The 24,242-nt window shown below is 44.9% G+C and overlaps 1 protein-coding gene across 1 annotated transcript in view; it reads left to right on the top strand.

The window, feature by feature from the left end:
- Positions 1-7,291: 7,291 nt before the first annotated feature.
- The window catches only part of MROH7 (maestro heat like repeat family member 7), a 58,618-nt gene continuing 41,667 nt past the window's right edge, over positions 7,292-24,242 (top strand). The window contains exons 1-2 of the mRNA XM_047788998.1: positions 7,292-8,542; positions 21,900-21,973. Of these exons, the coding sequence (XP_047644954.1) occupies positions 7,303-8,542; positions 21,900-21,973 (1,314 nt within the window). The 5' untranslated portion in view covers positions 7,292-7,302. The remainder of the gene's footprint in view (positions 8,543-21,899; positions 21,974-24,242) is intronic.

Here is a 24,242-nt window from a genome sequence, read left to right as displayed (position 1 = left end):
TATTTTTATGATGACTGCTCTAAAATCATTATCACAAATTCTGACACCTAATTCATCTCAGTGTTTATGTCAGCTATCTTTTCTCAAGATGGAATTTTCCTGTTTTTTGTATGACATCATTTTTTATTTTATCATTGACATTTTGGATATTATGTTCAGAGATTCTTGATCCTATTTAATTCTTCTCTTTTAGCAGGAAGTCACCTGGTTAAGGTTTGGATTGTAGGTTCTGTCCTACTTTTGTTGACTGTAGTTCCAAGGATAGTTTTGTTTGTTTGTTTGTTTTTATGATTACACCCACATCATATGGAAGTTCCAGGGCCAGGGATTGAATCCAAGCTGCAGCTGCAACCTGTATATAGCTATGGCAATGCCAGATCCTTTAACCTACTACACTGGGCTGGGGATCACACCTGTGCCTTCACAGTGACCTGAGCTGCTACACTGTACCACAGTGGGAATTCCCCAGTGATAGTTTTCAGAGCACTAGTCTGCTTTGTTCTTCCAGTACTGTTGAGGCTCTTGTTTATTCCTGCTGGTGTTGTCTGCAGAGGAATAAGGTGCTTCTCTGGGCCAACAGTTGTGACTGGGGGGGCCAGGAGCTGTGGACCTTAGTAAGTGTTTTGGCATTGGGCGGAGCGCCCAAGATGCAGGGCTCTGCTGACCCTGCTACTGCCACTGCCCTGGGTATGGAGTAGGGACTAGGGCTTCCCCCAGGGCTCCCCCTATGTTGGACTTCCCCTTTTCTGGACCCTGGGCCAGAGAGAGCAGGCTTTTCTTTCTTTTTCTTTTTCTTTCTTTCTTTTTTTTTTTTTTTTTTTGCTTTTTAGGGCCGCACCCACAGCATATGGAGGTTCCCAGGCTAGGGGTCGAATCAGAGCTATAGCTGCTGGCCTATACCACAGCCACAGCACTGCCAGATCCTTAACCTACTGAGCGAGGCCAGGGATTGAACCTGCAACTTCATGGTTCCTAGTCGGATTCATTTCCTCTGTGCTGCAACCGGAACTCCAGGCTTTTCTTTTCTTGCATGTGTGTGTACGCGCTCTTGACAGATTGGTGTTACCCCGATCCCAGTCTGGGATATGTGGGAGATAAAAAGAAAACTCTGGAGAACTTACTACCATGTCATTCCTCTAGTCCCAAGATTCCTCGCTAGCCCACCAGCTCTTTTTAGAGTTCAGAGTTCTTTTTTGGTTGTCTGTTGAATTATTTCCAGCATATTTAGTTGTAGTTAGAAGAGCGGAGCAAGGAAGAGTGAGACTACACCTTCTAGTCTATTACATGCATTTAAAAAAATGTGATTAAAATATATACAGCATAAAATTTACTGTTAGTGACACTTAGTACTTTCATAATATTGTACAATAGTCACATTATCTCGTTCTGGAGCACTTCTGTCTCTCAAAAGGGAACTCTATATAGTTTATTTATTTTCCATTTATAATGATTTTTATTTTTTCCATTATTGCTGGTTTACAATGTCCTGTCAATTTTCTACTGTACAGCATAGTGACCCAGTTACGCATACATGTCTACATTCTTTTTTCTCCCATTATCATGCTCCATTATAAGTGACTAGTCATAGTTCCCCGTGCTGTACAGCAGGATCTCATTGCTAATCCATTCCAAAGGCAATAGTTTGCATCTATTAACCCCAAATTCCCAATCCATCCCACTCCCTCCCCCTCCCCCTTGGCAACCACAAGTCTGTTCTCCATGTCCATGATTTTCTTTTCTGTGGAAAGGTTCGTTTGTGCCATATATTGGATTCCAGATATAAGTGATATCATATGGTATTTGTCTTTCTGACTTACTTCACTTAGTATGTGAGTCTCTAGTTCCATCTGTGTTGCTGCAAATGGCATTATTTTGTTCTTTTTTATGGCTGAGTAGTATTTCATTTTGTATATATACCACATCTTAACCCAATTGTCTGTCGATGGACATTTAGGTTGGAAACTCTATATAGTCTCTTCCCATTCTGTCCTTTCATCTGCCCCTGACAACCTCTTTCCCTCTGCTTTAATCTTCTTCTTTTTTTTTTTTTTTGGTGTTTTTAGGGCAGCACTTGTGGCATATGGAAGTTCCAAGGCTAGGGGTCGAATCAGAGCTATAGCCGCTGGCCTACGCCACAGCCGCAGCAACACCAGATCCGAGCTTTGTCTGCGACTTACACCACACCTCATGGCAACATTACATCCTTAACCCACTGAGTGAGGCCTGGAATTGAACCTGCATCCTCATGAATACTAATTGGGTTTATTGCTGCTAAGCCACAACGAAACTCCCTGCTTTTTTTTCTTTCTGCTTTTTTTTTTGTGTGCCTGTACCCCCGGCACATGGAAGTTCCTGGGCCAGGGGTTGAATCCAAGCCACAGTTGTAACCTATGCCACAGCTGTGGCGATGCAGAATCCTTAACCAGCTGCCCTGGGACTCCTTGGTACTAGACTCTTACCAGCCATATGTTTTACACATATTTTCTTCCATTCTGTAGGTCATCTTCTCACTTACTAATAGTATCTTTTGATGCACAGATTTTAAATTTTGCCAGGTCCAATTTACCTATTTTTTCTTCTGTTGCTTATGTTTTTGGTGTCATATCTGAGAAATCATTGCCAAATTCAAGGTCCTAAGATTTTTATTCCCATGTTTTCTTCTAAGTTTTATAATGTTAACTCTTATATTTAGATCTTTAATCCATTTTGCATTAACTTCTGTATCTAGTGTGAAGGGGGTCCAAATTTATTCTTTTGCATGTTGATTTCCAGTTGTTTCACCACCGTTTGTTGAAGATACTATTCTTTCCCCACTTAATGGGGTTGGCATCTTTGTCAAGAATCAGTTGACTGTAGGAGTCCTTTTGTGGTGCAGTGAGTTAAGGATATGGCATTGTCACTGCAAAGGCTTGGGTTGCTCCTGTGGCATGGGTTTGATTCCCGGCTCAGCAACTTCTACATCCTGCCAGTGTAGCCAAAACAAACAAAACAAACAAAATCAATTGACCATAGTTGTGTGGCTTGTTTTCTCTGGACTCTCAATTCCACTCCATTGGTCCAAATGTCTATCCCCTTGCTGGTAACATAATGTTTTTTGTTTTGTTTCGTTTTTTTAACTTATATTATTTATTTATTTATTGCTTTTTAAGGCTGCACCCATGGCATATGGAGGTTCCCAGGCTAGGGGTCAAATCAGAGCTACAGCTGCCAGCCTATGCCACAACCACAGCAATGCAGGATCCGAGCTGTGTCTACAACCTGCACCACAGTTCATGGCAACACCAGATCCCTGACCCACTGACTGAGGTCAGGGGTCAAACCTGCAACCTCATGGTTCCTCGTTGGATTTGGTTCTGCTGCGCCACGACGGAAACTCCTGGTATCATACTTTTGAATGTAATTTCAAAGGAAGATACTTGAGGCTCAACTTGGAAAATGGTTTGCTGGGAGCTGTCCTTATATACAGGGATCATTGCTGAGAGAGCAATTCCAAGACCAAACCCCAAACCCATGGGAGATGGACTAGGGTTTAGCAGTGATGACGGAGATACGGGGAGTTATTTGGCCAAATTTGGACTCAGCAAGTGCAGAAGAGAGTAGTCAAGGCTGATACTGTTTCTGGCTTGGGTACTTGTGCCAATTCCTTACAATGGAAGAGAATATGAAGGTCGAATTTAGGGGGAAGATGGCAAATTCAGTTTTGGATTCTCTAGGTCTGAGATACCTCAATGCCAGAGTGTGTCTGTGTGTTTGTGTGTGTGTGGGGGGTGGGACACGCATATTCACATGAGCCCCTAACACATTCCAGGCCCATATATCTGATCATCACGTTCTTCATGAGGACCCAGAAGGTCCACTGAGAGTTCCTCCTCCCGAGAGCCCCAGAACCCTTGTCTAGGGCCTAGAAGGGTTCATAGAAGTGGAGGTGAGAGTAAGGATTCAGTCCATGATTCCTTAGTCTTTGACTGGACAAAGTGTTTTAGGGCCATCCTCTATCCTCCTCATTTGGGGCCCCCGGGCTTGGGGGCCAAGGCCAACTATGTGGTAACCTCCTTTAGCTCCTTGGGTCTCACCCAAGGCCCTCAACAACCATGCACACTCTTCCCCATACACAACATCCTCTTGGTGGAGGTGAAGGTGTGGGCTGCCCTATCACTGTCGGGCTGAAGCCTTGCCTGTCTGTTGCAGGGTGGAGGAGGAGGACTGAGGGAACAGGAGAAAGGGGGGAAGATCTCCTCTTTTCTCATGGATCAAGGAGGGTCAGCCAGGGTTGAGACTTATGGCTTTGTGCCTAGTGACCCCCTATTGCGCACCTGCCGTGTCAGATGGGGGAAGATTATTCCCTTCCACCGGTTAGGCTTTCCGTCTCATAGGCTGTACCTGACTCACATTTTTCCAGGTTGAAAATACCTCCCTTTATTAGCTATGGTGCGTGTGTGTGTGTGTGTGTGTTTGTGTGTGGTGTGTATGTGTGTACATGTGCAGATTTGTGAGTATGCACACAGGCAGCAGGGGCGATCCTGGGTTTTTTTGGGGTTGAGCCTTTTTATAAGTTTGAGGCTCATCTTTAAGTAGAAGACAGAGGAGATCCTGTTGCGGCTCAGCGGAAATTAATTCAACTAGGAACTATGAGGTTGCCGGTTCGATCCCTGGCCTTACTCAGTGGGTTAAGGATCCGGCATTGCCGTGAGCTGTGGTGTAGGTCACAGACACAGCTTGGATCCTGTGTTGCTGTGGCTCTGGTGCAGGCCGGCAGCTACAGCTCAGGTTAGACTGCTAGCCTTGGGAACCTCCATATGCCATGGGTGCAGCCCTAGAAAAGACAAAACAAACAAACAAACAAAGCATAAGTAGAAGACAGAATTGTGAACATAAAATTAAGAGCAGTCACTTTGGAAAGGAACTGTATAAGCAAGGAGCCTTGAAATTTTAAAATTCATTAGCTTCAGGGTCATATCCCCTCTGCTGCTGATGGTAGGCGAACCCGTCCTTGCTCTGAGGTAGGTTGCAAAGCTGTGCATGAACTGCTTGCTTGTGAAGGCGGGTCCCCCTGGGCTGTCAGCCCTTGATTCCTCTCTGCGCACAGTACCTGGCAGAGAGGGACAGAACAAGTAACTAATGTCTGGAGATGACCTTCAGTGGGCCAAGTGGCCCCTGCCGGACACTGAGACTTCAGTCACCCTGGGTGGCAGGCTTTGTGCTCACCATGTATTAGAGATAAGGAGGATGAGGGGAAAAGTCTCTTGCCCAAGTTTACTAATGCTAGTAAGAGGACCACCTGTGATTTGAACCCAGGGCACATGACTCCAAATCTGGTTTTTCCAAAGCCAAGCCGTAAGAATGCAGAGAAAAATTTATATCTATCTGTCTTTCCTTTCTCTCCTCCCTCCCTCCCTCCCTCCCTTCCTTCCTTCCTTCCTTCCTTCCTTCCTTCCTTCCTTCTTTCCTTCCTTCCTTCCTTCCTTCCTTCCTCTGTTTCTTTCTTGTACTGCACCTGCTGCATATGGAGGTTCCAAGGCTAGGGGCTGAAACAGAGCTGTAGCTGCTGGCCTACACCACAGCCAGAGCAATGCCAGATCTGAGCCGCATCTGCAACCTACACCACAGCTCACAGCAATGCAGGATCCCTAACCCACTGAGTGAGGCCAGGAAGCGAATCCTCACCCTCATGGATATTAGTTGGGTTTGCAACCTGCTGAACCACAATGGGAACTCTCAGGCTCATTTATTGAATATCTACTGTGTGGCAGGTGCTGTGCTAGACTCTTACGGATCTTACTGTCTGGTAGGGAAACCAGCTAGTGTTTCCCAGGGAAGGGGAAATGGACAGGATGCCCTGGGAACGTACAAGTCGACCTCACCTGTCTGGGAGATCTGGAAGGCCTGTAACATCAAAGCTCAGATCTGCAGGGGTGAGGTCATAGGTGTTAGCCAGGGAATGAGGCTGGAGAAGAGGGGAGCCTGACTCATGGAAGGCCAGACTTAACCTGGGAGTCTGACTCTTTGGAGAAACTCAAAGGGAGTTGAGGGATGTTGGAATGGTTGTGGTGTGGTGGTGGTGGTGCGGGCGGAGAGGGAGGGAGTATCGCAGGGCAAGGAGGATGCGAAGGAAGGTGGGGCCAGACACAGGAAGGCCTTTTTTCCTTCTTGCTAAGGACTGGGGATGCTGCCCTGAAGACAACGGGAAGCCATGGGTGGCCTGAGGCGATGGTCTTGGCTGCCCTGAGGGCCTGGGGGCTAGATGACTTTCCTCTCCTTGACTTCTGCTTCCTTCGTATATGATGGAATAACCATACCTAACTTCTGGACTCTGTGTGGATATGGGTAGGGGCATTTGGTTAGCAGATGCGTATGCCTGGCCCTTAGACTTTGCTCAGTAAGTACTGAACAAGCCTCCCTTGCCTGACTTGATCTCCTTCTGCCTCTCCCAGGGGCCCAGTCCTGCTTAAGAACACCATGCATGCAGGTGAGCTGTCCCTAGGATTCCCCGCAGGGAGTGTGGCCTGGGAGTAGGGTGGGGGTGTGGTGGGGTAGCGGGAGGTCCCCCAGCAGCAGGTTGCTGGGTTGAGGCACAGGCTCTCTTTTGGATGACTGCCTGCTCCTCCAGGTAGCCTGCCTCATCCAGAGCAAATTGTTAAGGGTGGCGGGTGGCTCTGCCAAGGCCGCTTTGGGAATCTAGTGCTACAGCCATTCACAGAGTACTTCTGACAACTTAGGGGCTGGCTGGAAGCAGGGTACGTAAGGAGGCTCGCCCTTTCCTTTTTCTACCTTAAGGCGGGAGAGTGTCCCCATCTGCCTCGTGTTTGTGGACTTCCTGCCCTGGCCCTGGCATGGTGCTAGATGCTGGGGATGCCCGGGGGATACGATGTGCCTAGGCTTCCCCAGTGGGGAGTTCATCTCTAGCAGGGGCTAGACCACTAAACCCGTCACTGGAATAAAGTGCCATGAATCATTTGCTCGGAGGAATGAGATGGGCAAGGACAGGAGGAGAAGGTTCCAGGCCAAGGGAACTGCATTTAGGGGCCACGAGCTGTGAGGGAGCAGGGTGTGGTCAAGGAAGAGAAACACAAGGCGTGCAGCTGGCCTGGGGCGGTGGCGGTGGGGGTGGTGGGAGAGCCTTAGGCCAAGGCTGGCAAGGTGGGCTGGGCAGGGTCACGGACCATCTTGGATGTCAGGAAGGGTGCCCACAGGTGAGCCATGGCTGAGTTTGCCTTTTCTCCCCCTCAGGAACACTGCAGGGAGCTCTACAGTCGGCTATTGGAGAAAAGGGGGCAGTGGCATTGAGGGACCTCCAGATCAGGCATGGCTCTGTGTCCAGGGGCGAGTCTGGCCCCCCTTGAAGACTCAGATATGACACCCAGTCTCAACTCCACTCCACCCAGTCCTCAACTCCCAGGTTTAGCCTCCGGCCCCATCTCTGGGCCCAACCCGGACGTGGACCTTGCTCCTATCTTGAATCCACCCCTGAGTCCTGGCTTGGCTCTCGTTCCAGACCTTAATCCAACTCTAAGTCCTGTCTCAGAGGAGACCCCTGGCCTGGGGTCTGATGACACCCCCAGACCTGATGAGAGCTGGGATGTGGCTCCAGCCTCCCTCCAGATCACCGCTGCCCACTCTGGCGAAGACCCGGGTCTGGATGCCAATCAGGTCTCGAGGCCTCACTCCCAGGGGGCCCTATGTGCAGCCTCAAACCTCCTCCTGAGCCCTGGCTCTACAGAGGCCAAGGGTCTGAGCTCAGGGAACCACTCTGGGCCAAATTCTGAGGTGGCTTTCAACTCAGAAGGCAAACACTTTGATTTGGGTCAGAGTAACTCCAACCCTTCCAGGCCTGAATCCAACCCACTTAAAAGGCCTTATTCAAAAGAAGACCTTGTTCTGGGCCACAGCATCTCCAGGCCAGGCTCAAAAGCGCTCCTTATTCCAGCCTCAAACGCTTCTTTGGATCCTGACTCCCATCAGCTGCTCAGCGTGGGCTCAAGAGACATCTCCAAGGTGGACCCGATTGCAGCTGCAAGTTCTCACGGGTCCCTAATCCCAGACACAAAGGAGACCGTCACTTTGGTTTCACAGGACCTCTCTGGGTCCATTTCAAAGAGAGCCTTAGCTGCAGCCTGGAACACGAGTTCGAAGGGAACCATCAGCGGGGCTGCAAACGGCAATCCCAGGTCTGACTTGAACATGACTGTCACTCAGGCTTCATGCTTGACCCTGGTTCCTGGTTCCAATGATGCGATCAGCCTGCACTCCAGCACCCACGGACCCAACTCCACCCTTTCTCCACCCTCGTGCATGACCCTGATCCTGGGCTCCAATGAGACTCTGAGCTTGGGCTCCAGTCTCATCTTCAGTGACACCTCCACCCTGACACTGAGCAGCCAGCAGGACTGTTCTGAGGACAACAGCCTCCACACGGTGCCCCTGGCGGAGGAGCTGGAGAGCTGGAGCGAGATGCCTAGTGTCGGGATGGGCCACTCCGCACTGGGGTTTCCCACCTGCGACACCACAAACAAGGACTCCACGGCCTTCCAGAGCATCCCTCAGGGTGAGTAAGGCCAGGGTGCCAGTCCTGGAGAGGACACTGACCTGGAAGGGCTCTATTCAGACTTGTAGGACATGGAAGGGAAAAGAGAGGGGAAAGGACGGGAACAGCATGCAATGGATAACATGGAACGTATTAATTATACATAAGAGATCTGGTGCTCAGCCTCTGCTTGCTGTGTGACTTGGGACAAGTTACTTAATCTCTCTGAGCTTCAATTTTCTTAACTGTAGTACAGTATGTCCACATAATAATGCTTTCATGCTGTCCAAATTACAAGTCAACTCACTAACAAGACCTACCTTTCTTTCTTGGTAAAGTTCAGACCTGGCTTCTCAGGTCAAGTTGGACTGGTGGAGCAGGCAGGTCTGAGTTTTTGAGATCCCCACCTAAGTGAACCTTTGGGGAACTATCTGGAATCTGTGTCTCATTTCTGATGTGCAGTTCTGTAAATTAATTCTGTAAATCAATTAGTTTTTGACGTTGTAAAGATCTTCTTCCAGTTATTTATATATCCAGATATTTTGTTTGTTCATGCACTAATACCATACGGCAATTAATAATAAAAATACCATGGCTTTGCATTCATATCTGATAGAGTGAGGCTCCCTCTGTAATGTCTTCAAAATTATTCTGAGGACAACAGCATCCACACCATGCCCTAGAAACTATTAAAATACTTTCATTTTTTCCATATAAATTTAAAAATACATTTGTCTAGGTCTTCCAAAACTGTTTCTGGCATTTTTATTGGAATGTTATTAATTTATCCATCTTTTCAACTTCTATTTTCTATAGACTGTGTCCTTTACTAGAATTTAAAAAATTCTCTATAGAAGACTAGAGCATTTTTTTTTTCTTTTTTAGAGCCACACCTGCGGCATATGGAAGTTTCCAGACTAGGGATTGAATCTGAGCTGCAGCTGCTGGCCTATGCCACAGACACACCAACACCAGACCTGAGTGACATCTGTGACCTACACCTCACCTTGCAGCAGGGCGGGACCCTTAACCCACTGAGCAAGGCCAAGGATCGAATCTGCATCCTCATGGATGCTAATCAGGTTCTTAACCTGATGGGCCGCAACAGGAACTCCCTAGTGCATTTTTGAATAGATTAATTCCTAGGTACTTTGTAGTTCTTATTGCTACCAGGAATAGTATCCTATTTTCTTTTTCAAAATTTTATTATTTTATTTTTTAGTATTTATTTTTATTAAAGTATAGTTGATTTACAGTGTTTTCTGTCAATTTCTGCTGTCTAGCAAAGTGACCCAGTCCTACATACATATACATTCTTTTTCTCATATTACCTTCCATCATGTTCTATCACAGTGATTGGACATAGTTCCCTGTGCTTTACAGCAGGACCTCATTGTATCCTAGTTTCTAATATAATTCTTTTTTAATTACTCAATGAATTTTATTACATTTATAGTTGTACAACGATCATTGCAAGCCAATTTTATAGCATTTCCATCCCAAACCCCCAGCGCATCCCCCCACCCCTCCAACCGGTCTCATTTGGAAACCTTAAGTTTTTCAATGTCTGTGAGTCAGTGTCTGTTCTGCAAAGAAGTTCATTGTATCCTTTTTTCAGATTCTACACGTAAGTGAAGCATATGTTGGTGTCTCACTGTCTGACTGGCTTCATTTAGCATGATAGTTTCTAGGTCCATCCATGGTGCTGCAAATGCTGTTATTTCTTTCCTTGTAGTGGCTGAGTAATATCAGCCATTAAATCACATCTTCTTGATCCACTCCTCTGTCGATGGACATTTAGGTTGTTTCCCTGTCTTGGCTATGAAAATAGTGCTGCAATGAACATTGGAGTGCATGTGTCTTTTCGAGTCATGGTTTTCTCTGGATAGATGCCCAGGAGTGGGATCGATGAGTCAACTATTTTTAGTTTCCTGAGAAATCTCCACACTGTTTTCCACAGTGGTTGCACCAATGTACAATCCCACCAACAGTGTACTAGGGTTCCTTTTTCTCCACACCCTCTCCAGCACTTATTGTTTGTAGACTTTGTGGTGATGGCCATTCTGGCTGCTGTAATGTGATAGCTCATAGTGGTTTTGATTCGCATTTCTCTAATAATTAGTGATGTTGAAGATCTTTCACGTCTTCTTTGGAGAATTTTCTGTTTAGATATTTTGCCCATTTTTTGATGGGGTTGTTTGGGTTTTTTTTTTTTTTTTTTTTTTGCATTGAGCTTCAGATGGTGTTTATAAATTTTGGAGATTAATCCCTTGTCAGTCACTTCAGTTGCAAAGATTTTCTCCCATTCTGCATGTTGTCTTTTTGTTTTGTTTAGGGTTTCCTTTGCTGTGCAGAAACTTTTAAGTTTAATTAAGTCCCATTTGTTTATTTTTGTTTTTATTGTCATTACTCTAGGAGGAGGATCTGAGAAGATGGTGTGGTTTATGTCAAAGAGTGTTTGGTGTGTTTTCCTCTAAGAGTTTTACAGTATCTGATGTTATATTTAGGTCTTTAATCCATTTTGAGTTTAGTTTTGTGTATGGTGTTAGGAAGGGTTCTAGTTTCATTCTTTTCCATGTGGCTGTCCAGTTTTCCCAGCACCACTTATTGAAGGGGCTATCTTTTCTCCATTGTGTATTCTTGCCTCCTTTGTCATAGATTAGTTGACTGTAGGTACATGAGTTTAATTCTGGGCTTTCTAGCCTGTTCCACTGATCTATATTTCTGTCTTTGTGCCAGTACCATACTGTTTTGATGACTGTAGCTTTGTAGTATAGTGAAGTCAGGTAGCCTGATTCCTCCAGCTCTATTTTTCTTTTTCAGGGTGTCTTTGGCTATTTTGGGTCTTTTGTGCTTCCAAACAAATTTTAAAATATTTTGTTCAAGTTCTGTGAAAAATGTCCTTGGCACTTGATAGGGATTGAATTGAATCTGTAGGTTGCCTTGGGTAGTATAGTCATTTTGATAATATTCATTCTTCCAATCCAAGAGCGTGGTATGTCTTTCCATCTCTTTGTGTCATCTTTGATTTCTTTCATCAGCATCTTATAGTTTTCAGAGTTCAGGTCTTTTGTTTCTTTAGGTAGGTTTATTCCTAAGTATTTTATTCTTTTCGATGTGATGGTAAATGGGATTGTTTCCCTAATTTCTCTTTCTGATCTTTTGCTGTTAGTATATAGAAATACAGTCTATTTCTGTGTATTAATTTTATATCCATTCCTAATATAATTCTTATTTTGTCCTGATGATGCTAATGATGGAAAGGAACTTTACTTATGGGAGTTGATCTGATTTTATTTATTTATTTATTTTCTCATTTTGGGCTGTCCTGCAGCATATGGAGTTCCTGGGCCAGGGGTCAGATCCAAGCTGTAGTCTCAACCTAAGCCACAGCTGTGGCAACGCCGGGTCCTTAACCCACTGTGCTGAGCTGAGGATTGAGCAAATGCCGCAGCCACAGCAATGCCAGATCTAAGATTCACCTGTGACCTACAGTGCAGCTCATAGCAATGCCAGATCCCCGACCCACTGAGCAAGGCCAGAGATCGAACTTACATCCTCATGGATACTAGTTGGTTTTGTTTCCGCTGCACCACAATGGGAACTCCCAAGTTGATCTTTTTTAAAAAAACAACTTTTTTGGTGTTCCTGCTGTGGCACAGAGGGTTAAAGATCTGGTGTTGTCTCTTTAGCAACTTGGGTCACTGCTGAAGCTTTGGTTTGATCCCCAGCTGGGGAACTTCAACATGCTGCATGCGTGGCCAAAACACAGCAAAAAACAAAACAGCTTTATTGAGATAACATTTACATATCATTAAAGTCACTCAAAGTGTACAATTTAATGACTTTAAAATATATGCAGTATTTGCAAATATCACCACGATCAATTTTAGGATATTTTCATCACCCCCCAAAAATCCCAAACCCGTTAGTTATCACACCCAGATGTTTTCAAGATTCCTTCATGTTGCAGCCTGTGTGTCATGTACTTCACTCCCCTTTGTGGCTGAATGATATTCCACTGCATCGATATATCACATTCATTTTATCCATTCATCAATTGATGGACATTTGGGTTGTTTCTAGTTTTGGGGTTTTTTTTGGCCATGCTTTAGACATGTGGACATTCCCAGGCCAGGGATTGAATCCAGTGCCACAATAGTGACTGGCACCATTGCAGTAACAACACCAATCTTTAACCTGTTGTGCCATAAGGAAACTCCAGCTTTTGGCTATTTTGAATAATGTTACTCTAAGCATTCATGCGCAAATTTTTAAATGGGTGTGTTTTCATTTCTTTTTGGTATATACTTAGGAGTAGAATTGCTAGGTCATATGGTAACTCTATGTTTAATCATTTGAAGACCTGCCAGAATGTTTTCCAAAGTTGCTGAACTATTTTACATTCCCACCTGCAGTGTATGAGGGTTCTAATCTTTCTTTCTTTCTTTCTTTCTTTCTTTCTTTCTTTCTTTCTTTCTTTCTTTCTTTCTTTCTTTCTTTCTTTCCTTCCTTCCTTCCTTCCTTCCTTCCTTCCTTCCTTCCTTCCTTCCTTCCTTCCTTCCTTCCTTCCTTCTTTCTTTCTTTCTTTCTTTCTTTCTTTCTTTCTTTCTTTCTTTCTTTCTTTCTTTCTTTCTTTCTTTCTTTCTTTCGTCTATTTAGGGCTGCGTTGGCAGCATATGGAAGGCCCCAGGCTAGGGGTAAATCAGAGCAGTAGCCACTGGCCTATGCCACAGCCACAGCAACATGGGCTCTAAGCTGCGTCTGCAACCTACGCCACAGCTCATGGCAGTGCTGGATCCTTAACCCACTGAGCAAGGCAAGGGGTTGAACCCACATCCTCATGGATCCTAGTCGGGTTCTTTAACTGCTGAGCCATGAAGGGAACTCCCTGGTCTGTCTTTTTCACTATAGCCATCCTAGTGGGTATGAAGTATCTCAATGCGGTTTTGATTTGCATTTCTCTGATAGGTAATAATATCGAGTGACTTTTCATATGCTCATCAGCCACTTCTATATCTACTGTGGATAAATGTCAGTTCAGAAACTTTGCCCATTTAAAAAATTGGGTCACGTGTCTTTTTTTTTTCCTACACCTACGGCATATGGAAGTTTCCAGGCCAGGGACTGAACCTGTACCATATCAGGAACCCAAGCCATTGCAATGACAACACTGGATCCTTAACCCACTGTGGCACAGGAGAACTCCCATGGATCTTTTTATTTTTTACTTTTATTTTGCTTTTTAAGGATGTACCCATGGCATATGAAAGTTCCAGGGCTAGGGGTCCAATCAGAGCTACATATGCCGAACTACACTACAGCCACAGCAATGCAGGATCTGAGCAGCATCTTCGAACTACACCACAGCTCATGGCAATGCCAGATCCTTAACCCACTGGGTGAGGCCAGGGATAAAACCTGCATCCTCATGGATCTTGGGATCATAAATCTCTGAGCCATGAAGGGAACCCCCCCACATGTCTTTTTATTATTTAGTTGTAAATGATCTCTATATATTCCAGATATGTTATATTCCTTATTCCCAGATAAGAGACATACTTTATCAGATATATAATTTGCCAGTATTTTCTAACCTATGGGCTGTCTTTTTGCTTTGTTTTATGGCATTCTTTGAAACAAAGATTTTTTTCACTTCAATGATGTCCATTTTATCTATTTTTTCTTTTATTTTTTGTGCTTTTGGCATCATAGTTAAGAAATTATTGGAGTTCCTATTGTGGCGCAGCAGAGACTAATCTGACTAGTATCCATGAGGATGCAAGTTCGATTCCTGGCCTTGCTCAGTGGGTCAGGGATCCGGCATTGCTATGAGCTGTGGTGTAGGTCGCAGACACGGCTTGGATCCCCTATTGCTGTTGCTATGGTGTAGCTCTGATTTGACTGCACTGCAGCTCTGATTTGACCCCTAGCCTGGGAACTTCAATATGCGGCAGGTGTGGCCCCAAAAAACAACAACAACAAAAAACCAAACAACAACAACAAAAAAGCAAAATAAGAAGTTATTACCTAGGAGTTTCCATAGTGGCTCAGCAGAAACAAGTCCAACTAGAAACTATGAGGTTGCAGATTTGATCCCTGGCCTCACTCAGTGGGTTAAGGATCTGGCATTGCCATGAGCTGTCGCAGACTCAGCTTGCATCCTGCGTTGCTGTGGCTGTGGTGTAGGCTGGCAGCTGTAGCTCCAATTTGACCCCTAGCCTGGGAGCCTCCATATGCTGCAGGTGTGGCCCTAAAAACAAAAACAAACAAAAAAAATTATCACCTAATCTAAGATCATAGTTATGCCTATGTTGTCTTCTAAGAGTTTGATAATTTCAGTTCTAAAATTTGGATATTTTATCCATTTTGAGTTAACTTTTTTTGTTTGCACTTATGCATATAAAAAAGTTCAGTAACACTCATTTTTTATTTTTTATTAAAAATATTTTTTATTATGGTTGATCTACAATGTTCTGTTAGATTCTGCATATGGCAAAGTGACCCAGCCACACACATATTTTATATATATATATATATATATATATATATATATATATATATATTCTTTTTCTCATATTATCTCCTATCGTGTTTTACCACAAGAGATTGGATATAGTTCCCTGTATTATACAGCAGGCCCTTATTGCTTATCCATTCTAGATGTAATAATTTGCCTCTACCAGTACCAAACTCCCCATCCATCCCACTCCATCCCCTTCCCTTGGCAACTACAAGTCTGTTCTTCAAATCTGTGTGTCTGTTTCTGTTCTGTAAATAGGTTCATCTGTACCATATTTTAGATTCCAGATGTTTTCTCTTTCTGACCTACTTAGCATGAGACTCTCTAGCTGCATCCATGTTGCTGCAAATGGCACTATTTTGTTGTTTTTTATGGATGAATAGTATTCTATTGTGTATATGTACCACGTCTTCTTAATCCATTTATCTGTCAGTGGACATTTAGGTTGTTTCTATGCCTTGGCTATTGTGAACTATGCTGCAGTAAACATAGGGGTGCATGTATTTTTTCAATGAAAGTTTGGTCTTGGAGTTCCCATTGTGACTCAGTGGGTTAAGAACCTGAGTAGCATACATGAAGATGTGAGTTCGATTCCTGGGGTTTGCTCAGGGGGTTAAAGGAGACTGCATTGCCATGAGCTGTGGTATAGATCAAAGATACAGCTTGGATCCTGCCTTGCTGTGGCTGTGGTATAGACGTGCAGTTGTAGCTCCAATTCAGTCCCTAGCCTGGGAACTGCCATATGCCACAGGTGTGGTCCTAAAAAGCAAAAAAAAAAAAAAAAAAAGGAAAGTTTTGTTTGGATGTATGCCCAGCAGTGGCATTGCTGGATCATATAGTAGTTCTATATTTAGTTTCCGGACGTACCTCCATACTGTTTCCCACAGTGGTTGTACCAGTTTACATTCCCATCAACAGTGCAGGAGGGTTCCCTATTCTCCACACCCTCTCCAGCATTTGTTATTTGTCAATTAATTGATGGCCATTCTGACTGGGGTGAGGTCATACCTCCTTATAGCTTTTTTTTTTTTTAAGATTTTTATTTTTTCTATTATAGTTGATTTCTGCTGTACAGCAAAGTGACCTAATCATTCATATGTGTGTGTGTGTATGTATATATACACATATATATTCTTTTTCTCACCTTATCCTCCATCATGCTCCATCACAAGTGACTAGGTATTATTCTCTGTGCTATACATCAGAATCTCATAGCTTATCCACTCCAAATGCAATAGTTTGCATCTACTAACCCCAAATTCCCAGTCCATCCCACTCCCTCCCATTGGCAGCCACAAGTCTGTTCTCCAAGTCCATGAGTTTGTTTCTTTTCTGTAGAAAGTTTCATGTGTGCCATATATTTGATTCTAGATATAAGTAATATCATATGGTATTTATCTTTCTCTTCTGACTTACTTCACTTAATATGAGAGTCTCTAGTTCTATCCATGTTGCTGCAAATGGCATTATTTTGTTCTTTTTATGGCTGAGTAGGATTCCATTGTGTATATATACCACATCTTCTTAATCCAATCATCTGTTGATGGACATTTAGGTTGGCTATTGTGAATAGTGCTGCAATGAACATAGGGGTGCATGTATCTTTTTCTTTCTTTTTTTTTTTGTCTTTTTTTTGCCATTTCTTGGACCACTCCCGCGGCATATGGAAGTTCCCAGGCTAGGGGTTGAATCGGAGCTGTAGCCGCCAGCCTACGCCAGAGCCACAGCAACGTGGGATCCGAGCCCCGTCTGCAACCTACACCACAGCTCACAGCAACGCCGGATTGTTAACCCACTGAGCAAGGGCAGGGACTGAACCCACAACCTCATGGTTCCTAGTTGGGTTCGTTAACCACTGCGCCACGACGGGAACTCCCATGTATCTTTTTCAATGAAAATTTTGTCTAGATAAATGCCCAGGAGTTGGATTGATGGGTCACATGGTAGTTCTATATTTAGTTTTCTGAGGATCCTCCACACTGTTTTCCACAGTGGTTGTACCAATTTACATTCCCATCCGCAGTGAAGGAGGGTTCCCTTTTCTCCACACCCTCTCCAGCATTTGTTATTTGTTGACTTGTTCTTTTTCCCTTTTTCTTTTTTCTTTTGTCTTTTATCTTTTTAGGGCCGCACTTGCAACATATGGAAGTTCCCGGGCTAGGGGCCAAATGGGAGCTACAGCTGCTGGCCTACACCACAGCCACAGCAACTTGAGATCCGAGCTGCATCTGTGACCTACACCACAGCTCACCACAATGCTAGATCCTTAACCCACTGAGCAAGGCCAGGAATCAAACCTGAGTCCTCATGGATGCTAGTTGGGTTCGTTAACCATTGAGCCACGATGGGAACTCCTGTTGACTTGTTAATGATGGCATTCTGATACCGGTGTGATGTGGTACCTCATTGCTGTTTTGATTTGCATTTCCCTAATGATTGGTGATGTCGAGCATTTCTTCATGTGCTTGTTGGCCATCTGTATATCTTATTTGGAGAAATATTTATTCAGGTCTTCTGCCCATTTTTCAATTGGATTGTTGGTTTTTTTGCTGTTGAGTTGTGTATGTTGTTTGTATATTATAGAGATTAAGCCCTTGTCCGTTGCATCCTTTGAAACTATTTTCTCCCATTCTGTAGGGTGTCTTTGTGTGTGTGTGTGTGTGTGTGTGTGTGTGGTTTTCTTTGCTGTGCAAAGCTTTTAAGTTTCATTAGGTCCCATTTGTTTATTTTTGTTTTTATTTCTTTTACCTTGGGAGATTGACCTAAGAAAACATTTGTACAGTTGATGTCATCTCATTGTAATTTTGATTTGCATTTCTCTAATTATTAGTGATGTCGAGAAGCTTTTCATGTGCCTGTTGTCCAGCTGTATGTCTTCTTTGGAAAAATGTCTGTTTGGGTCTTCTGCCCTTTTTTTTTTTTTTTTTTTTTAATTTTTATTTTTTTATTTTTGTTGATGTTGTTGTTGTTGCTATTTCTTGGGCCGCTCCCTCAGCATATGGAGGTTCCCAGGCTAGGGGTCTAATCGGAGCCGTAGCTGCCAGCCTATGCCAGAGCCACAGCAACGAGGGATCCGAGCCGCGTCTGCAACCTACACCACAGCTCACGGCAACGCTGGATCCTTGACCCACTGAGCAAGGGCAGGGATCGAACCCGCAACCTCATGGTTCCTACTCGGGTTCGTTAACCACTTCGCCACGACGGAAACTCCTTTTTTTTTTTTTTTGCCCATTTTTTGATTGTTTTTTTTTTCTTCCCATTGTGTTGTATGAGTTGTTTATATATTTTGGAGATTAAAACCTTGCTGGTTGCATCATTTGCAACTATTTTCTTCCACTCTGTAAGTTGTCTTTTCATTTTTTTTTTTATGGTTTCCTTTGCTGTGCAAAACTTTTAAGTTTGATTAGGTCCCATTGGTTTTTTTGTTTGTTTATTTGTTTTTGCTTTTTAGGGCCGCACCCACAGCACACGGAGGTTCCTAGGTTAGGGGTCTAATCCGAGCTGTAGCTGCCAGCCTATGCCACAGCCACGCCAGATCCGAGCCACATCTGTGACCTACACCACAGTTCACAGCAACGCCGGATCCTTAACCCACTGAGCAAGGCCAGGGATCGAACCTCCCACCTCATGGTTCCTAGTTGGATTTGTTAACTACTGAGCCACGACAGGAACTCCCTGCACTGTGTCTTTTTAAAAAATATGTTGTGTTTTCCAACCCATAGTCCATTTATGTTTAATGTAATTATGCATAGTTTAAAATTGTTTTTAGAATTTTTTATTGAAATGTAGTGATTTACATTATGGCTAATTTGATAGCTACCATCTTATGTTTGTGTTCTTTGTTCTCTTGCTCTCTGTTTATTTTGTTCTCCTTTTGGGTTCTTTGTTTGTTTGTTTTTGCCTCCCTCTTTTCTCCCTTACTTGTATGGAAATCATATACTCTTTTAGTCTTAGTGATTTTCTAGAAGCTGCAGTGTGCATATTTAATTGATCAAAGTCCAAATTAATCAATGCATTTATCTTCCTCCCAAACAGTTTAAGACATATGCTAACCCCATTTAACACCTCACCCCATAATTTATATGCTCTCCTGGAAATATATATTAATCCTGTCTTTTTCTTAATCCTGTAAACATTATTATTATTATTATTATTTTGTCTTTTTGCCATTTCTTGGGCCACTCTCGTGGCATATGGAAGTTCCCAGGCTAGGGGTCGAATCGGAGCTGTAGCCACCAGCCTACGCCAGAGCCACAGCAGCTTGGGATCCGAGCCCTGTCTGCGACCTACACCACAGCTCACGGCAACACCAGATCATTAACCCACTGAGCAAGGGCAGGGATCAAATCCACAACCTCATGGTTCCTGGTCAGATTCGTTAACCACTGAGCCACAACGGGAACTCCACGTTATTATTATTTATATAGTTAATATCCTTATGTTTACATGAATATTAACCTCTTTCTTTTCCTTATTTGCTTATTGCATCTCAAAATTTCTTTTGCCTGAATTATGTCCTTTAGAATTTCCTTTAGCAAATTCTGCTGATAGCCAACTCTTTGCATTTTTTTTCTGAAAATGCTTTTATTTGTACTTTATTTAAAAAATTTTTAAATAGGGAGTTCCCTTCGTGGCTCAGTGGTTAACAAACCCAACTAGTATCCACGAGGATGTGGGTTTGATTCCTGGCCTCGCTCAGTGGGTTTAGGACCTGGTATTGCCGTGAGCTGTGATGTAGGTTGCAGATGTGGCTCAGATCCCACGTTGCTGTGGCTGTGGCGTAGGCTGGTGGCTACAGCTCTGATTCGACCTCTGAAAACCTCCGTATGCTGCTGCCGCTGCAGCCCTAAAAAAAGACAAAATTTTTTTTAAATAATAAAAACTTGCGTAAGATTTAAAAGTACAAACCCTGTATGCAAAAATGTATAAACATTTTTTTCTGAAATTTGATAAGTCGCCAAATGATGCCCTATCATTCCTGAATTTTATTGTGTATTTCTTACAAAAAAGGATAAAGTTAACAGTCAAAAATCATGACAATAGTACTGATAAAATGCTACCATCTAACCCTCAGGCCCCATTCAAATGTCACCAATTATCCCAGTAATGTTCTTTATTTTTTTTTAAAAAGTATCCAGCTCAGAATCACACAGTGCACTTTTTTGTCTGGTCTATTTTGTTTCCCTCAGTCCTCAGACTTTCCCTGACTGGCATGTCCTCGATACCTTGGAAGAGGACAGGCCAGCTCCTTTGGAAGATGTGCCTAAGTGTGTTTGTCTGATGTTTCTGCTCGATCAGATTCATGTCATACATCTTTGGCAGGAAGAGCAGAGGCGTGATGCTGGGTTTTTCTCACTGCAGCTTATCCGGCAGTGTATGATTTTGAACCATTACTAGTGATGTTACTTCAATTGCTTGAGGACAAGGGTTTCTACTAAGATTCTCCACTCTAACATTATTGTTTACTCCTTTATGATATATACTATGTATTTAGTATTTTGCAAAAAAATTAGGGAGGTACTTTGGAACTTTGTAAATACCCCATTTCTCATCAAACTTTCATTTGCCGTCTTTTCACTTGTGGTCTCCCGGTTTACTCAATGGACTATAATCTGCTGCTACCATCATTTCATGTGATACTCAGACTTTTCCCAGTTTGACCAGTGGCATCCTCTTTGAGCAAGCTTTTGTGTCTCTTTGAGATGTTCCCATAATTCCTTGAGCTCTCATCCTTGTTTTCTGGTATATGATGTCTCAGGTTCATCCTGTACTTTCTCCACCCAAGTCCTAGAATAAGCCATTTCTCCAAGGAGCCTTGTATCTTTTAGTGGAGAATGGTAATTAGAAGCCAAGATTTTGGTGCTAGTTATATTCACTGCTATTGAGGTGTCTCTGCTTCTCACTATTGTCTTCATCTTCCAGCAGCCTCTGGTGGCCAAGATGCCCCTGAAGTTCTAGGGTCTTCCTTTTTGGGCTTCCCCTCAACCCCTTAAATTAAGGGCTATATTGGCCCTGCTCAGCCATTGCCCATACCTGGACCAATCCCTCTGGCTGGGGGCATAGGAATCTCTAATTGGCCAAGTGTGGGTTCCAGGTCCACCTTTATATTTTTGTTTGTTTATGGAAGTATAGTTAATTTGCAATATTATATTAGTTTCAAGTGTAAAGCCTTATTTGAAGAAGGCTGATGGGTGGAGTTTGCAGAATTCAGCTTCACCTAGCTACATGGAATGAGTATCCCACAGGGAAGACAGGGGCTTTTTCACCAGAAGAAAGATAAGCAGATCTGGGGCTGCCAAAATAGTGCATGTCTACTCTAACAAAGAAGAGATTAGCTATAAATTGTGATAACAACTGGAAGAAGAGAATAGGATGACACCTGAGAGAATCACAGTGGGCCCTCCATTAGCTTGAAGGTCAGGGGAGGCCTCTCTGAGGAGCAGCAGGCAAGCAGAGCCCTGAAGGATGGGGCTCTACCTGGACACGGGGATATGGCGGTGGAGGGGCCCAGGTGGAGGTAACCACTTGTGCAAGGGCCCTGAGGGGGAAGCTTGCTGGGCCTGTATGGAGACCAGAGTGGTGGGAGCATGGTGAGCGAGGGGGAAGGAGGGGGAGGCAAGGCTGGGGAGGTGGGCAGGGGAGACAGGCGGGAAGCACCTTAAAGGCACTAACAAGGATGCTGGCTTTATGCTCAGTGGAGTAGGGTGCCCATGAAGGTGTGTTAGGGATGGGAGCTCAGCTTGGCTACTGGAGGAGGACGGATTGGAGGGGGGCAGTGGGGGAAGGGAGAGAGGACCGTGTTTCTCCATGTTTGTGCCTTCCCTCCTCTCTCCTCAATGGAACCATGCTGTGCAGGCACCTTCGAAGAAGTAGACTCGTGCCTGGTGAAGGTGCCAGAGCAGAGAGCAGATGGCAGCAAAGTGGCTCTGGTATGCTTCCTGCCAACCCCCACCTGACTTTCCTGGGATGCCCTCTCCCCCCACCCTCCACCCCGTCTGCAGCCCCAGTATTCCTCGTTTCTCTGCCCCGCTCTTCTTCCCTCGGTACTCATCACCATGCGAGGTGCCGTCGGCTTTACTAGTTCCTTAGAGTTACCTTATTGCTCCTTAGTCTCTTGCACGGGGATGCATCCTCCACACATCAGGGGTTTTTGCCTGTGTCCTTCCTGGCTGTATTCCCAGCATCCAGAGCAGTGCCTAGATCAGAGGGCCTCAAGTTTTTTTAAACAACTGAATGGATTGGGAGAGGGTCTCAAAAAGGGGAAGAAAAGCTAGAAAGGACCTTTTTCAGGACACAGGCCCCAACCCAGATCTTGGCCACACAGCAGGCCTTGGGAGGCCAGAGAAAGCCAGCATCTACAGGACTTGGTGAGGGCCACCGGACCGGCTAGTGGATGTGCATGTGACACACGGAGTGTGGTGGGTCCGCCTGGTTGGTGGACAGAGTCTAGAGGCAGAGGGTCCACCCAGGCCAGGCCATGCAGGAAGGAGGACCTGCCCTCAGGCTGCTGTAAAGCAAGTTCCAGTCCGTAGGGTAACACGGGGGGGGGGGGGGGGGGAGTGGAGGTGGGGGGAGGTCACAGGGCCAAGAACAGGTCTTGCATTCGGAGAGCTTCTGTCCTCATGCCCTGCCATTCTTCTAGCTGTCCACCTTGCACTTGCCACACAGGCCTTTCTCTTATCTCACACATGCCACACTCATTCCTGCCCCAGGGCCTTTGCACTTGTCATTCCTCCTGTCAGGAAGGTTGTTCTCATCCATAAAATGGGCATAGTAAGGTTGGAGGGAGGCCTGTGTTAGATAAAGTATGCACAACACTGGGCATGGTACTTGTCACCCAAAAGGCTTATTACTGCCATCCTCCAACAAATTGTATGGTGTCCCCATTGTGTGTCAGGCACTGTTTCAGGCCCCAGAGATACAACAGTGAACTGACATTTCGTCCGAGGTAGACAGGCAGACCTGCCCCCTAGTTTTTTGGTATGGCTACCTCTTGTCATTCAGGTCTCAGCCCAAGTGTCACCTCCTCTAAGGGGCCTTCCCTGACTTTCAGTCTAAATTAGCTCTCCCTCTACCATCAGTTTTGCAGTTTATCAATGACTATTTAACAAGCCACGCCCAAACCTAATGGTTTAAAATGTCCATTGGCTGCTGGGGGAGTAAGGATGGGAGGGACCCAATGTCTCCTGATTCTAAAATGTGCCTGGGCCCCGTGGGGTAGTTCTTCGGCTCTGCCTGGTGTAGACCGAGCTCACTCGGAGGGGCTGAACCATCCGTGATTACCCTGATCTTCTAGGGAATCTCACATGGTGTCCTCATTCATTTTGTGGTCTGGTCTAGGCTTTCTAGCAGCATGGTGGCTGGATTCCAGCAGGAAAAAGCTGCTAGTTCCCTTCAGGATTGGGCCAGGGTCTAGCACAGCACCACTTCCACATCCTTCGATTAGTCCAAACAAGTGTTGGAATGAGCCCAGAGTCGAGGGCATCTGTTCTCTTAACAGGAGGAGTGGGAAAGAACTTGTAGCATCTTTAACCCATCACACTGTCCACCAGACTCACTTGTTTCGCTTTCTCACACACACACACACACACACACACACACACACACACACGCCATAGGCCATGCCTATGGCATGTAGAAGTTCCTGGGCCAGAGATGGAGTCCATGCCACAGCAGCACCCCGAGCTGCTGCAATGACAACGTCAGATCCTTAACCCACTGCATCACAAGGGAACTCCTTTTTAAAAATTTTAATTTGACCTATTTATTTATTTTTTTTTCCTCTACGTCTTATCTATTTCATGTTTTCTTCTTCTTCTGCCTGGAGGGAATGAGAGGTAAAAGATTGACTGGACGCAGAATGCCTCATTCAGGCTTGTGTGGGATTCCTAGGAGGCATTCCTCACGGTGGGGTTTCAGCCTGAAAGGTCGGGACCCTTGCTGTCCCATCAGTTCCTGCCTTTTTTCCCTCACCGGACTGGAGAGGAGCGTGTGCTTCTGGTCCTCCCCCAAATACCGCCTTACAGGGACTGTCCCCAACCTCTCTGCTGCCGCCACCATCACCTCAAATCTTCACCCACCCCCAGCTCCCCCGGAGTCCCTTGCTTCTCCTGAGCTGATGCTGGGGGCCTGGCTGCTGGGGAGGAGCATGCCGGCTTGCCCGCGGGTCATGGGCCGTTCAGGACCAGGTTCAGTGTG

This window comes from Phacochoerus africanus, chromosome 8 (assembly GCF_016906955.1).
Source record: "Phacochoerus africanus isolate WHEZ1 chromosome 8, ROS_Pafr_v1, whole genome shotgun sequence".
Classification (NCBI taxonomy): Eukaryota; Metazoa; Chordata; class Mammalia; order Artiodactyla; family Suidae; genus Phacochoerus; species Phacochoerus africanus.
Note: the sequence above shows the minus strand (reverse complement) of the source record. Positions and strands in the feature narration are given on the sequence as shown.